Consider the following 16,060-nt stretch of genomic DNA (forward strand, 5'->3'; position numbering starts at 1 on the left):
GAGAAAAGAGCAAAACGAAAAAAAAAAATTACTGAAAGGAAGTAGCTGTCAGTGCTCACCCTCATTCTAAGATTATTATGTTCATAAAAATGCCACTTTGTTACAGGATATTCTTACTATGTATACGAAGTGCTAGAAATCAGTAACCTGATTAAAAGATGATTAATTGTTGTTTACGGTTTAAGGAAAAAAGAAGTTACGTGATAGATGTGGACATTGCATGTGAGAGCTCTTCTGATGAAATATGTCCCAAGAAGATATCAGGACCTTTTTAACTTCAGCTGATATGATTCAAATTCATTTAAAAAAAAAAAAATATATATATATATATAAATAACAGGATCTCCCACACACACAGATGGGGAATGGAGATTTTAGTTGCTGGTCCTGAGCAATGAAAGGGAAGCAGAAAAATGCTCCACTGAAACAAACCCCCAGCAAAGGGAACAGGAAGAGACACAGTAGTGGGAGGAAACTGCTTGCAAGATGCTGGTTTTAAATAGCCAGTTTGGTAACTGGCCACAGCTTTCTCAGAGAGCTGTGCTTCCTGGGATTATGCTGCTCCACTGAGACAAGGTGCTGCTCATCCCTGGGCATTGGGCTCCCAATGCTGGGTGCTCCAAAGCAAGGGGAAGCAAACGCAATAGAAAGGCAAAATAAAACTGAATATCCAAAATACCCAGTAATCTCTCCAGCAAAACCATTTCTGCCCCTGCTGCTGGTTATACAAAAACAAATGCAGCATCCCTCTGTGAAATGCAGAGCATATCTGTATATATCTGCAGGAGGGTTTGCCAAATGGTGGTACAGGAACTTTATGCTTCATGAAGATGCATCTTTTAAGAAGGCTGCTTCTACACCAGCAGAGTTTATGAGACGTTCTCACATTGTATCTGGCCATTACTCATTTTGTTGCACACTCCAGAGAAGCACTGGTTCTGAAGTAGATCAGTAACAGATGAAATAATAGCATGCCAGCTTCATTTATTAGCACAGTAATTACACTGCTAGAGCCTGATACAAAGTTATCTTTGCCCAGCCATGCTATTTTTCTGCCTTGTGCAATTACTCCATTCAGAATATTAAAATTAGATCAGGTCATCTAACATGTCTCTGTGCTGCTTATTTTACACAGGGGACCTGCCAATGTTCATAGTGAAGTAAGACACGTTGCACTATTTTGTCTGAAGTCACACTTCTGAGTCACTTCATGGTTTAACGTCTCAAGAACCATCAATGAAAAGAACAGACAAGACAGTCCAAATTAATTCACTGATAAATAATTCTTCAGTTATTCCAGATCTTGTTAACAGCACTTCTTGCCTTGACAGATTAGAGCAGCAGACATTGATTTGCAGAAATCCAGAAAGTAGGACATTTACATGATCAGACAGGATAAAAGGTAGGGAAAAGAAAAATCAATTTCACACTTCAGATTTAAAAAATTATTCAGGCAGGTATTTGGTTTCAAGGCAACTTTCCAAAACTTCTGTGTGACCTTTGATCACAAACCACCACGCTCACATTTGAAAGTCCCAAATGCACTGCCATAACAGAAGACAAGCAGAGCTTTTGAAATAAGTTTCCCCTACAAAAATAATATCGAATAAATTCTTTCTTCCTGTGTAGTCTTTCTCTGATATTACCAGAAAACAGGGTTATGCACAGGGTAATCAGATCTGACAATCTTCATGTTCTTACATCAAAGGTCTCTAAAATGTCATATGTTTTTACAATACATCCATAAATACTTAGTTGAGGCAATTGTGATGTATTTTCTAAGGGATTCAAATGTACAGCTCTGTAAAACATGCAGATTCTTGACCTGATTACAAACTATTAAAGAAAATCCAAGAATAGTGCACATCATCAGTAGGCTCTTTAAAATTACCCTGAGATTGCCAATCACCTCATTGAAGAGAGCTTTACTAATGAGAAAGGAGGTATGAACAGGAGCAAGTGGCATTCAAATGGGTTAGGAATTGCCCTCTGGGAACCCAGCTGAAATGTTTTAAAACATGAGGACTATGGTACTTTTGACTGAAAGGTACCTAGAGTACAAAGCTCTTTGTTCTGGAAAAAAAATCAAATCATTTAGCAGCAATGTTTTGTAAATCACTTTTAAATACAGTTTAAAATTAATCAGAAATATAAAGGTAACCTTGAGTAATCAACTGCATCCCTATTTTCTGATAGGTTTTGTGTTGAGGGTTGGTTCTCTCCCTTTTTTCCCTCTGTGGAATTTTCCCCATTGTCATGCTAAGATACCTGTTGACTGGGCCCTGGTGACAAGGGGGAGGGGACGGGAGGGAAGAAGCCCCACGAGATTCAAACAGCCAGAAGAGGAAGAGGAAGGCTGGGTCTCGGCCCATTTCCCCCGCGGAGTTCGGACGAGAAGGACGATCGCCGCCTGTGTCCCATCCCAGCGTCGGGAAACCACCATCGGACCCTGCCCGGCTGTCTTCTCGCTGTGAGCTACCACCATCCAGCACTCTGCTGATCACCGGGACCGACACCGTGAGCGGAGAGCTCTCTCTCCATCTCTCTCTCCCCCTGGGATAGCTCTGCCATCACCCCCAGCCCTCCTGCGGCTCTGCGGGACCCGCCCGCCCCAGCACCGGGAACTGCAGCTCAGGGAAAAGGTGCCTGCAGCCAAAAAACACTGGGACTGAGTTACTGTTCTGTTTGTGGGTAATTTCATAGCTGTTGTTGTTCTTGTTTGTCTTGTTAGATATACTAGTAAAGAACTGTTATTCCTATCCCCATATCTTTGCCTGAGAGCTCTCTTAATTCCAAAATTATAATAATCGGAAGAATCACGTTTTTTTCAGTCCAAAGGGAAGCTTCTGCTTTCCTTAGCAAACACCTGTCTTTCAAACCAAGACATTTTGGAAGTGCTGTAACGATGTGACTTAAGTGAGAGGAATATATACAAAAAAGAAAAAAGTAGAATAGACCTTTTCCCTAGAAACTTTGAAATCTTTGACTTAGTTTTTAGTGATATTATCTTAAAAAATGCATTTTTTCAAGTTTTTTTTTTTTGGTGTAACAATGATTCAAAACAGAAAAAGATAGAAATATTTTTTTCAACTATATGCTTACCCAGACTGCTTTCAAAGCAATTCTATTTCATTACAGAAATGCAATTGCATTTATTCATCTATCAATAACCAAGCCCCACATTACCTAGCACTATTTTTCAAGGTTTTCCTCCAGCAGTGTAACATTTTAGCCATCTTATTTTCCTTAGAAAAATAAGGGCAATCATTGTCATGTGTGTTGCAGCTTATCAAATTCAGTTCCAGGTCTTAATAGGGAAATTTTAGCACAGAATTCAGAACTGGTTTGTTTGTAAACCTCTGCAGCATCTGTAGAGTTCACTAAGTGCTCTGTGTCTTCACAGAAGGTGCATCAGAAGCAGTTCTCTCTCCTTACGTAGGGATACAGAAGATCTGTTTAACAAGTCCAGACTTTTATGGTGCAGCTACACGTTGGAATTGCTCATCCACAGGAGTTTACCTGCCTCCCAACACTTTCTATCATGCCAGGGACCACTGTCTCAAACAGACTGTGGCAGATTTACACAGCACACTGAAAAACACGCAGGAAACAACGTATGGGATCAAACAAGCATCAGTGTATTTAACAAAAAGCCACAGAGTGTGGTTGTGTTAAAGTTTCAGGTTAAGGTTTTAAACATCTCCTGGGAGCCATGTGACACAATGAATGGCCAGCTTAATGCCTCAATTAGTCACAGCCACACCAATGTGTTGAGGGAACTTTCCAGTGTCCTGGTAAATGCATTCCTCAGCAAGGGTTCCCAGTGCTCTGTCTGTACCTCCTGGACAGAGCATGCAGAGCAGGGCTCCCGTGGTAGGAAAGCTCCATTTCTTACCTTTTCAGTGCACATTAAACTGGAAAAGTGCACAAGGAAATGGTGCCACCCACGGCAGCGGCTCAGGCACAACCAGCACCTGCACTCCCCCTCATTTCTAAAACAGGCTTTCGAATGCTACTGGTACGCCATCCTCAGGAGACAGGGCAGTGTTAACCAAACACTGGTAATGTTATACAACGTGCCAGCTTCACGTGACAGATGAGCAAATGATGAATTTCTCTGTTAAAGGCACGGGAAGATCACCAGTAACAGGCACACACGACACCCCTCGGATACTATCGCTGCAGGACCTGTGTGGGCAACACGCTTCTTCTGCTAGCTCATGCCCACTGCAATAGTCACATTCAGATTAAAATAATGACAAAATAGCAACACCACTGTATTTTGAAAAAAGAACCAATCCAGATGCCAACTTCCTGCCTGAAGTGTGCTGAGTATCACCAGTAGCATTCTACCACTTTTTCTGTTTACCTTTGGGAATGACTCACACAAACTTGCAACGGTCCCTTCCCTTATTTTCTTTTTCTTTCCACTTGTTTGTTTTTAACCACACTGCACCTTTACTAGAGGACATGCTTTCCATGTACTGTATGAATTTTCTTCATAAAGCAGCAGGGACCAGTGACCATACAACACCTGGCTCATTAAAACAGCCCCTCTGACTCCCAGGACATCAATTCACCTCCCAGATGAAGAACCCCAAATAAAAAGTCTCACCTGTTCTTAGGCTCAGCAAAAAGAGATGAGACATCTGCCTCTGGATCCAAAATGTGGTCAAGTTCTTTCTGGTTTTTCTCATACATCCTTTTTCTGTCTGTCAGCGCCTTGTTATTATCGACCTGTGGGAAATCATAGTAGCCTTTCCTCTTGGCTTTCAGGCGCAGCTTGTTGCGGTAGTGCTCTATATCAGACTTCTGCTTCAAAGCCTTGTTCACCTAAAAGGCAAGAAGATGTTTCAGGGCTGCTGGTGGGCTGGCTACCTCCAGAGGATCTTGTGTGTGATGCGCCGCGCGTGTCATCCCTCCGTACCACACCGTGCCATCTGCACGCAGCAAGGAGCTGCAAGTGAACACAGTCGCTGCATTTTTATGGCTTGGCAGATGGTTAAAATAATGTTAGCCTAAAAAGCTGTGTACCACTACAGCAGTGACTCAGAGACACCCACTGAGGGTGGTGTCAGCCAAGTGCCGTGACCCAATGCCACGCATGCTTTGGGGCACCACGGGCACAGCTCACCCGTGGAAACTCTGCTGATGTACAGTGACATCATCCCCTGACTGCACAAAACCTTAAATAAATCACCACCAGTGGCTGGGGAAGAACTCCAGTGCAATGCTATCAAATGTTTATTTTGATTCTTACTAATATCTTATGGGCTCCTGTCAGAGACAAACCTTAAAAGAAGGGCTGTTAGGTCTGTCCTGCTGCACCTTAGTCCACAGTTTCTCCTAAGTACTGAGATAATTTCCCTCCTGCTTCAAACTGCAAGTTACTTGGAAATCAGGAATTTACTTGAGCTTTGGGTTTCCAGAGTCAAATTCTACAGTCTTCTCAAACTACAGAAGTGTGTGTGCGCAAGGGCGCACACAGCACCAGCAGTGTCATCCCGCTGCCTTACAGAAAAGAGATGCTGAAAGCTAAATAAGCCTTTCTCCAGGTTTGGAAGCTACATGGCACATCAGGACTTAGAAAACAAGTATGAAATGGAGCACAATAGGCTGCAATAATCCAAGCCCACATGGGACCTCTGATGACAGTCTTTTACAGTGTCCCTGGCAGCAGCCTTCCCTGCTGCTTTTATTAAATGAGTGTTGCAGTTTGAGTCTGTAAACAAGGCACCTCTGTGGCTTGTTCCCATCATGTTCGACAACTTCCTAAAAGCCTCAGTCCTTCATAAATGGACTGGTCTTGATTAAATCTACACCAAAACATAAGTATTGCAGTCAAAGCATGCCTTCTGGCCAGCATCTGGAGCACACATTTGTGCCACCCCACCTTTTTCCTTCAAAATAACTGCACCCTCTGTGCACAGGCTGGAGTGCGGAGCAAGACCATGATCCCACTGCACCCTTTCTCACTCTGACTGAGATATATTGCTCAGAATAAGATCAGCTGGGCACCCAGATGATCTATACATATTTTCCTACCCAGCCACAGAATTCACATAAGGAAAGATCTTATTCTACTTTCTGCCTTCGTGACTCACTTTTTTAAATAGGAAAGAGGGACACCGGGAGGGTAGGAATATAGAAAATCACCTCTTCCAAGGTTGCAGGCATTCACAGGTGCGTTGTGAAAGAGCAGACCTTAAATTCTCAGATCTCTGAGCCCACAGTGCTAATGGAACTCTATATAGCATAAAGGTGAGAAGCTCCTAGCTGCCCTCAACTCTGACAGGCTTGAGGTGGTTCTGCTTGTGGCTGTAGCCAAGGGAACACCTGGAGGCACCATCAGGCAGTCCTTACCTCCCCGTTGATGATGGCAGACTCCTGGCTCCTCTCTGAAGCAGCGTGGACAGCAGGGAGGGCCACGGGTTTGATGGCGATGAGCTGCACTGAGCCCGAGGAGGTGTCAAAGGGGTCCACGGCAGACTTGGCGACGTTATCAAAGAGAATCCCTCCTTCCTCTTCATCACTCACAGCCACTAGAGCACATCAAACTCACTCAGCACAAAGACACAGACATTTCTGCTGCATGCTCAAGGGGAAATTCAGCAAGCACACTCTTTGGGTTAATGATGTGCTCGGTGCACTCGAGGTGGAGGTCTGGGAGACCTTTACACTGGGAAAAACATCCCGTTAGATCACAGGAAACATCACGTATTCAAAGGAGTATCTGTCGCTTCCCCTAAGAAGGTTGATTTCCAATCTGTGCTAATAAGATGGGAAAAAACGGAGAAGAATGACACAGGAAATTGTATGAAAATGGCAGTGAAAGTTAAAGTAGATGTTGTTGGAACCCTGAAAACTGCGAGGTTTGAACTTTCTGTGCTGCCAGACACTGACCCCCAAAAGAGCACTGCTTTTGACCTGAGGCCTTGGAGAAGGCTTCCAAAATTGAATGATAGAACTGGAATCACTGGTGTGTAGTTTGAATAAAGGTGTGTAATATCACACGGAGAAAGATTTAGAATTTGGGGTTGTAGAATATAGGAATATATAGAGGGCAAGATGGATGTTTTGGGGAAGAGGTTTCTTTCTTCTTCACCTTCCTCTTCATGGATCTATGTGGTACTTTTGTGATTGCATAAAAAATACTGCACTGCGGGTCACAGGTGTTCGGTCGTTAGGTCAAAAGTAAAAATAATTTAGGTGTTAGTTTTTAATTGGACAGTTAAGCCTTAAAAGACCTTGTAACAAAAGAGATACATCACCATTTCACCATTTTTCAATTGTTAGCTAGAAGTGTTGTAGCACTCACTGCAACATAGCCAAGAATTAATAAACATTTGAGTCCTAACACGACATTCCCTCTCTCGTGCATTCAATCCCAACTCTGGCAGAGGAGAAAAAGAAGGTAAAAAGTGATAAAGTGGTACCCTGTGTGAGGATCGAACTCGCGGCCTTCAGATTGTGAGACTGAGATTGATTTCCCAGGTTTCACATGGAAATGCATACACAGGTGTCCACATGCCAAGGAATCAGTAGCTACACCTGATCAATCCCAAGAGTGCAGCTTTCTTTCTGTCTTACGCTGCAAGACCAAGGGCATTCTCAAAATTTGCTAAAATAAGTAGGTTTCTTTTTCAAAACTTATTAACGCTAAAAGCACCATTTATTAAAACAAAAGCATTTTCTAATTTGTGCTAAAAATGCTTAAGAAACTGATGGTATCTAACCTTATGTTAATTTTTTGCTTTGCAAGCAGTACTTCAGGTCTTTGTGAAGTTAAACTGTTAAAATTTCTTAAGAGCCAGAAAAAGACTTCTGTAAATCTTTAAAATTAAATGGCATGGCAAAGCATCTTTAATTTTAGATGTCTATAAAAATGGATAATTCTCCTCAGCATGCAATTGGGCCCTTTCTCTTCTAAATTTTCCTTGGAAACCTGCATCACTTTGTCAGCTGTTGAATCTGAAAACTCTAACCCACATTTTGAAATGAAAGAATGACACTAAAACATGAGCACAAATTCTACAAAGAGATCCTTGCAAACATTTTTGAATAATTATGCTATTAGAGGGAAGAATGCTTGCTCTATCTCCTAACTGACAGGAGCAGAGATCCTCTGCTAAAGAACAAAGTGGTCTGCTCTAAATTTATTTCCTCTGAAAATACACTCTGGTTTAATATTTAATCACTGCACAAATTACAATGGACTTGTATAAACTCAGCAGTTTAGACAGCCAATGATTTTGGTAAGGAAACATTTGACAGTAATAACATAAAATATGAACCCACTGAGTAAGCTCATTATCCCTGTCCGTGCTCAGTGTGACTGGAGCGGGCACCACTTGAGCTTTGGAGCAATAGATGGGTTAAATCACTGTGTCACAATTCAATATTGTCCCTGCAGCTCCACAGAACTGTCCAAACACGACAGAAGCTGTAGTGGCTCTTGGCTGCCCCTGTTCCTCCTGGGCTTGTTCCAACACTCCAGAGGTGTGTGCTCAGCAGAACGTGCAGCTCATGAGCCCAGCTCAGCGACCCAGACTGCCAGGGACCACCAGGACACCACAGCAGCAGGACCAGAGAACGAGGGGATCCTCTCCTGGCACTGACCACACGTGAGCAGGGAGGCATTCATGTTACAGTGACTATAAAGGTGAATTCCCTGGGGGGGATTTTGAAACCCAGCAGCCACAGAGACCTCAGCACCTGCAGATGCAAGGGATGTCCCATCAGACCTCGGTTCAGGAGCAGAAACCAAGGGTTTTTCTTAATGAAACAGATTGCCTCTAGGACTCATCAAAGGAAAGAAAAATTAAGGGTGAAGAGAATCAGAACCCACAGACGACACCTAATTCTGATGGGGAGCACTAACACCCTCAGTATCAGGCATCTCAAAAGTGAGCACAACTCCTGCACCCACAGCAGTGCTACCAGCATGGAAATGAGAGCCAAATGGAGGCTAGAGTTTAGAATTTTATTCCACCTTACTTTAGTATTTGTTATTTATAATCTAAAAGTAAGGTTTTTTTCCCACTTCCCCTTTGTCACTGGTAGGTGATAAAGAGAGCCTGTGATCTGCAGCCACTGGCACACTGCTGTAATCTGCATTGGCAGTGAACCATAGCAAGCACTGGGAATTTCATCATTTCTTCCTATCCATCTCCTCCCAACAGAATTTACAGCAACCTTTTATGACATGGCTGAACCACAACAACCTCCAAACTTCAAAAAAAACCCCAAAGGAATTTCAGAGAAACGTTGGAGAAGTCCTGGAATATTTGTTTATGCTGTGTATCCCTGCCCTGGGCCAGTCCACCCAATCCAGAATCTCAGCTGGGTGAGCAACTGGGAATTGCCCACACATTCTTTATAGTCACTCACAATAACCACCCTTGCTTATTATAACTAGCAACTTGGTTTAAACATGGAGTTTTAAATTTCTGTTTTAGAACAGATGCATTTCCAGCACTCCTGTGGAGTTGTCCTACTCATTCCTGCACTGTCTGTGTGAGCACAGAGTGAGACTCAGAAGGTCAGCAGCAGAAAAGGGCAAAACCCAACCTAATCACTACTTAGGAGCAGTTTCCCATCTCTGAAATATCTCGTGCTAGGTATCTCATGCCACATGTTCCCCTGAGATGGAACTACCCCTCCTAATCTTTTTGTGACTGCAGCACATGAAGTCTATCCAGAGCAATCATTTATTCTGGTCGAGTGCCAGGGGCAGTGGAAGAGCAGCATGGCCCTGGGTCCCTGAGGAGCAGGAGCATCCCTGGAGCTCTGTCTCCACACCACCAGCAGCACACGAGACCTGCCCCAGGGATGCTGTCCTGCCCTTTCCAAGCAGCTCTGCACTATTCCAGCTGGCAGTGCCGGCAGGTGGTGCTGCCCACCCGTCACCAGCTGGTCCCAAGGAAAAGGGGCTTTGGGACTGGAGCTCTGAACGGTGAAAAGACAATTAGACACGTGAACTATTCTATTTTTATCTAGTTAATAATTTAGAGTCAAAAAAGTGATACTTTTGTCAGCCAAAGATTCCAGTGAAGGCCACAGAAGATTCCTTGTCTCCTCTCTCTTTCCCTCAACCTTGTCTTTCCCTCCTCTCTTCCTCATCAAAATATGCTGGAATGAAGAAAAAAAAGAATGAAATACTTCCACCTTAATAAATAAATAAATAAATAAATAAATAAATAGCATTAAGGACATTTTAATTGCCTGTGAATCAGGTGAGCTTCCAGCCAGACACTTGAAACAAAGATTTGTGCTGTCCTGCTCAGAAGCAACCATTTGAAAGATTTTGGAAGCCTTCAGAAAAAGAATTACATCAGTACAGAAAAACACATAAAGCCAAAACCTGGGAGACACCTGCAAGCAGGTGGACATGTCTGCCTTTTCTTACATCTCTCAATGAAGCATTTTTGAAGATTTATTTTACATGAGGGGAAGGCAAACATTGTAACCACACGTATAGAATAGACCTGTAGTTTGAAAAAGAGCAAGCAATGTCATCTACCTAAAACAGCTCCTTAGGAAAAAGCCCAGGTATCAGTACTTCAAACAGAAATTATTCTGATTCCTGAACATGATTTAATAATGGGGAACTAATTTTCATTTTAGAGAAAATCTCTATAAAAAGACAAAAAAAGAGACTTTTTTCTATATCATCCAAGTCATTCCTCTGGTCAGATGACTATCTCCAGAAAGATACAAACATAAGCTTTGAGCAATAAAAAAGCCATCTGTTTTTGAAGGAGTTTATAGGCTGTAAGTAAAATACAAGTTTCCCAACATGAGTATCTGAACCTATCCTGGATAGAAGCACCTCTCTGTAAGATATTGCAGTGTAACAGAAAACACAGTTGTGTACACACACACCCTTTGACAATTACACCCAGCTCTGAGACAGTGCCATGCTAAACCTCTCTCAAAGAGCACAAATACTATATTTTCAGAAGCAGACAGCTTACAGACTAATGGAGACAGCTCATGATTCCTCCTGGACAGCATTTCCTTAGGTGTAAAGTCAGCTAAATCTTGGGGATGTTGCAGTCTGGGCTTGCCTGGGATCCTGAAGCAGGGACCTGAGCAGGTCATTTGAGATCTCCAAAGTGGTATTTGCAGGTTTCCAATGAAGCTGTGTGCACAGGGTGAGTACTTGTCCCTTAGCTACTTATTTTGTTCCCTTTCTGTGAAGGTCTCCTCTCCTTATAAGCAGGAACAAGGATATCTCTCTGGGGTTATTTCTTCTCCATACTCATCTGCCTCATCTTTCTAAACATCAAAGTCTTTCAAAAAGAGATCTCATATTTAATAATGTTTCCAGTGAATCCACCAGCCCCTTTTCTTGGCTGACACTTCTGTAATAATTAGGTACATTCGCCAATTAAAAGAAAATTATTTAACTGACAAGGATGATGAACACACAAAAGACAAGGGAAGACATGAGAGCCTACAACAGAAGCTTCTTTAAGGAAATGGTGCCCCAGGAGTTTTAAAAACCTTTGCAGAAATAGTTTTCTGTTTGCACAATAAAACTGTGCATTTGTCTTCTTCAGTGCTGACATATTAGTGAAAAATCTCAGCCATCCAGACTGCCACTGGGTCTGAGGGCATGAACATCTACATGCTCTTTACACTACTGCTTGGATGAAAACTCCTGTCAGACTCCATTAGTGGCAGAGCAAAAGCCATCCAGAGGAGAATGCAAATGTGAATGAAGAAATATTTAATTGTGTGACCACTTGCAGATCCCAGATCCCTGCAGAGAGATCAACTGCAACAGGCTTCTTAGCAACACAGCATGCAGTGTTTTCTTGCCAGGAGAACAGCAACCAAAAAGGGTCCAAAAAAAAAGAAATTCTATTGAGTAAGTCTGAAGAAAAATAGGGTTCACAGTCACTAGCAGGATGCTAGCAAGGTCACAGTGCTCTCACTATTTGAAGCAAATAAACAACAACAACAACAACAACAAAGGCAATGGAAGAAATTGAAACAGTAAGGGGAAAAATGAGTCTGTGTCACACAAGCTGAAATCTTGGGGGAAAGGAAAATCAATGTGTAAAACTTCTGGGAGGTTCAGTAACAACTGGTGCCAATGCACAGGATTTCAGCTAAACTGGTGGATTTTGTTTATTCTTGGGGATTTTTACCCTCCGTGGTTAAATGTAGTAAATTACTCCAAAAAGCCTAGGAGTTTGCTGTGAGGAGGTGAAGAGTCAGACAAAAATCCCTAATTAACACCCTTTTGGAGGCAAATGTAAATAATGCTTTAGGATGAGGGAATGGATGATGGAAAGAGTAGTGTCCTTTCTCTACACCACAAATTCTTCCCAGCACTCTGATTTCTTAGCCTTTCAAAGACACGGGCCTCATGAAGGGGAATCATCTCACTCCAAATCTACACAGGTGCTCCAATGCAGTTGTCAGGGTTCCTCTCTGACTGGATTTTACCTCCAGAGATCTGTCCCAGTTGGCCATGACCCTCTGGAAGCAGCCCTTTCCATTCTGACTTGTACTTCCCCCAGCACCAAAAAGGCAGAAGAGTTCTGGATGTTTCCTGGGATCCACCAGCTCCCCCAGCTATCTCTGTGCCCAAGCTGCTACATCACTGCCACTAGACAATGTTGCTGTGGCCATAATTCACTTTATTTTGAGTCACCATAGAGAACTGCTCAGAAATTCAGAAAAACAGCTCTGATGCTGAGCTGCCACATCAGACAGAGCGAAAACCAGTGGCCCACGCTTTTGTAGAATAAAGGAGGCAATGTATCAAAGCTTGGCTGACTTACATCCAAAAATCCCTTTGATTTTAGCTAAGGCAATAATACAGACCAGTTTTTTCCCCTGCCACTTTGCTCCTGTAGACAACTCTTGCCTGGACAAAGAAAATTATAGTCTTAGAGACTGGTATTTTAAAAAGGAGTGAGGCCCTTGACTGAATGACTTCTGAAAAGTTATGTCTGTTTTCAAAGACAATGTCCAAATGATTGGAAAATGAGAAATTGGTGCAGCTGGGGTAGGTTTCTTACACAAAGAAGTTTGACTCTTTGGGAATGCTGCTTGTACATCTCCACCTGCGGTGATGAGGTTTAAGTACAATGAGCTCAATTACATAAGTTCTTGGCCCAAAAGTTGGGGAGTCATATGCTTCATTAAGAATTGATAGCAAATCAAAACTTTTGGTTTTCTCTAAGAAAATAAACAAGCACTCACACTCTTCCAAAGATGTTAAGGGGAAGGTTGCAAGATCAAGCACTTAATGGTTGGGAAAAAAAAACAACCTACATCAATTTCATTGGCTTAATTTAGTGAGGAGCTGGTGAAAGGAAAGTGGGCTGGTTTAGTTCTCTAGGTCTGAGTGGGTTCAGCCATTTGCTTCTCCCTGAATGATGTTTGACCTGATAAATGATGGGCAGAACTACTAATATTCTGTTCTTCTCTTCCACATTCTCTTACAAACCCATTTCAGAAACTGCCAGTACCTCTGTTGGCTGATTAATCTATATTACAGTCCTCTAACACACATAACTGGGAACTTTTAAATAATGTTTTATTAAGTGCCTAAAGTAAATAAATGTAGAACTCATCAACTTTTAGAAAGAAAACTTTCTATTGATATAATAATAAGTGTTCTTCAAGGAAAAACATGGCATTATCTTAAAAAATCTTATCACTGTTTGATTCAAGTAGACATTTTGTGCTTTCTGCAGAAATAATGCTCAGCTGAAGTGTTCTCCTGATCCTCCAAAGCATCACGTCCTGAAGCCAAGCCTGTCAGTCTGTGCTGGCTTCACATTGTTCACTCACAGCCCTGACACACTCCATGTGGAGCCAATTTTGATACAAGCCATACAGAATTTACGTACTGAGGTAACATCCAGCGCTGTCATTCCTCCCCATAACTAAATGTCAGCAAGAAATAGAATCTAAAATTGGTCTGTAACTATGGCAACTAATGAGCCATTCTGACTTGGAGTCCCCAGATCCAACATGTGACCATCAAGGGATTCATTCCAGTTTGGAGATGCTGCTTCCCAGAGAAGAAAATCTGCTGCTGCTTTTGCCGACGTGGGTGTGCGAAAGCCACGAGCCAACAGCAGGGCTGGGGAGCTGGAGCAGGCTCAGGCAAACAACTGGGAGAAAAGCAACTTCCTGCTGAGACTGGAAGGAAAAACAACACCTTCTGTGGATGCTGAACACTCTGGGTAAAGGCAAAACCCTGCAGAAAGCACAGACTTTCAGGGGTGACAGCGGTGTTCGTAAATGCAGCGTGGGGGGAACAAAGTGCAGGCTCTGTGATGGGAAGTAATGGGTGCCTTGGGGTCTTGGTTTTTAATTTCAATTTCAACAGGCATTGGGGATCACCCGACTCCAAACTGAACTCCATTAAATCTGATAAGGGGAGGTCATTTCATCTGCCATGACCATGTCCTCCTTCTCAGAAGCTGTCCTGAAAGGGTTGTTTGAAGAAACTCTCCTTAACATACATTAAAAGATATGCCTACAGCTGAAAACTTCCCCTCTCTTTACCTGGGAACGAGGGATTTATTCCCTTTCCTATCTCTGCCAGATGGCCAGGTGACCCTTTTAGTGTCATGGCAGTGGAGTGAAAAGAGCTCCTTCACAAGGAGCTGAAGTCTCTACCTGGAGGGGCTCTGCAGATGAGGTGTCTCATGCACAGGTTCTTCCTAGATTCTAATGAAATTAAGATTTAAAATAAAGGGTCACTATTTCCTTCTACTACAGTCACAGATTTATTTAGGTAGCACGTGTATATTCTAGAAATACATTCCAGCCCAGATCAAAAGAAAGGTGCTAGTCAATTCTTTAAAAAAAAAAAACAAAAACAAAAAAACAAGCAAAACTGAGTTCTTACCAATTTTCTTTGAAGATGTAAAACCTAATTAATCAAAAAATACCTTCACTAAATTATTTTGTCCACCCATGTAAACAGCACTCAGCACTGATTTGAACATTGGCTTTTCTGGGTGGGTAAGAAAGAAGACATCATAAATCACAGCTTTTAACTGTGGAAAACACAAATGTTGTCCTGTAAAATGAGCTGCATTTCATACAGTGAAAAAATAATTAACCCCCTTGAAACTTAGAACCTGTTAGCCAGTTTTCTATTCATAAGGAAAACATAGATATGGGAACAAAGCTATAACTTTATCAGGAAAAATAGGCAGAGAGAATAAAAGCAAGGAAAAAAGAGGATGACTGAGACTTCTCTCATCAGATGTTCCTGATCCATCTCGAGTCACAAGGTCACCACCATCAACCAAGGTCTTGTAAGATACATCCAGTGTGCCATCCCAGGTGCATCAGAAAAAGCTGACAGTAAGTGTTAATGACAAACAGGTGTGCCAAGGATGTGAGGAAAGACAAAGCACTGAATATTTCACACTTTCTCAAATTAGTTTTTATCTAATTAATTCATCTGCATCAGACCTCGGCCAGTTTAGCAGCAGCAGAAGAGGAAATTAATATCTTAGGGATCTACACAACAAAGAAAGCTGCAAGAAGCATCACATCTTCATTAGTTTACTGGTATTCCAAGAAAGAAGAAAAAAGGGGGGGGAACAAAAAAGCAAGAAAACTTGCAAACACCGTGATGTTTCATGGGATCTGGAGAAGCAGTAAAGGGGAAGGAGAAAACCCAACAAATGAGCCACACACAAAACGCCCAGGGGCTGCTGAGGGTACCAGAAGCTGGCTCCAAGGTCCCTGGTGGCTGTGTGGGTGTGGCAGTGGCAGTGACCACAGCGAGCGTTCCTCACCGTTCCTTTTCCTCCCTTCTTCTTTGGCGCCTTTCTGCGGGGCCGTCACCTTGCGCAGGGAGCTCCGGCCGGAGCTGGGCTTCCCCGACCCATTGCTGAGGATGGAGCCGCTCTGACTCGGGGACCGGCTGCAAGTAACCACAGCAACAAGACGGGACGTGAGTTCCTCCTGCCAAACCTCCTTTCAAGGTTATTTCATCTGCACAGCTCGCATCACTGAGTTTTCAAGTCTGACTCGGTACCAAAAGGAGACGCAATAGAAACGGCGCACA

General features: G+C 42.7%; 1 protein-coding gene across 1 annotated transcript in view; it reads right to left on the bottom strand.

Moving 5' to 3' along the window:
* KIAA1549L (KIAA1549 like) overlaps positions 1–16,060 on the bottom strand; it is a 76,324-nt gene that overhangs the window by 22,653 nt on the left and 37,611 nt on the right. Inside the window, exons 13-16 of the mRNA XM_062494472.1 lie at positions 15,789–15,916; positions 14,885–14,908; positions 6,364–6,542; positions 4,616–4,833 (exon numbers count right to left, since the gene is read on the bottom strand). Coding sequence (XP_062350456.1) covers positions 4,616–4,833; positions 6,364–6,542; positions 14,885–14,908; positions 15,789–15,916 — 549 coding nt within the window. The remainder of the gene's footprint in view (positions 1–4,615; positions 4,834–6,363; positions 6,543–14,884; positions 14,909–15,788; positions 15,917–16,060) is intronic.

Source organism: Cinclus cinclus, chromosome 6 (genome assembly GCF_963662255.1).
Source record: "Cinclus cinclus chromosome 6, bCinCin1.1, whole genome shotgun sequence".
Lineage (NCBI taxonomy): Eukaryota > Metazoa > Chordata > Aves > Passeriformes > Cinclidae > Cinclus > Cinclus cinclus.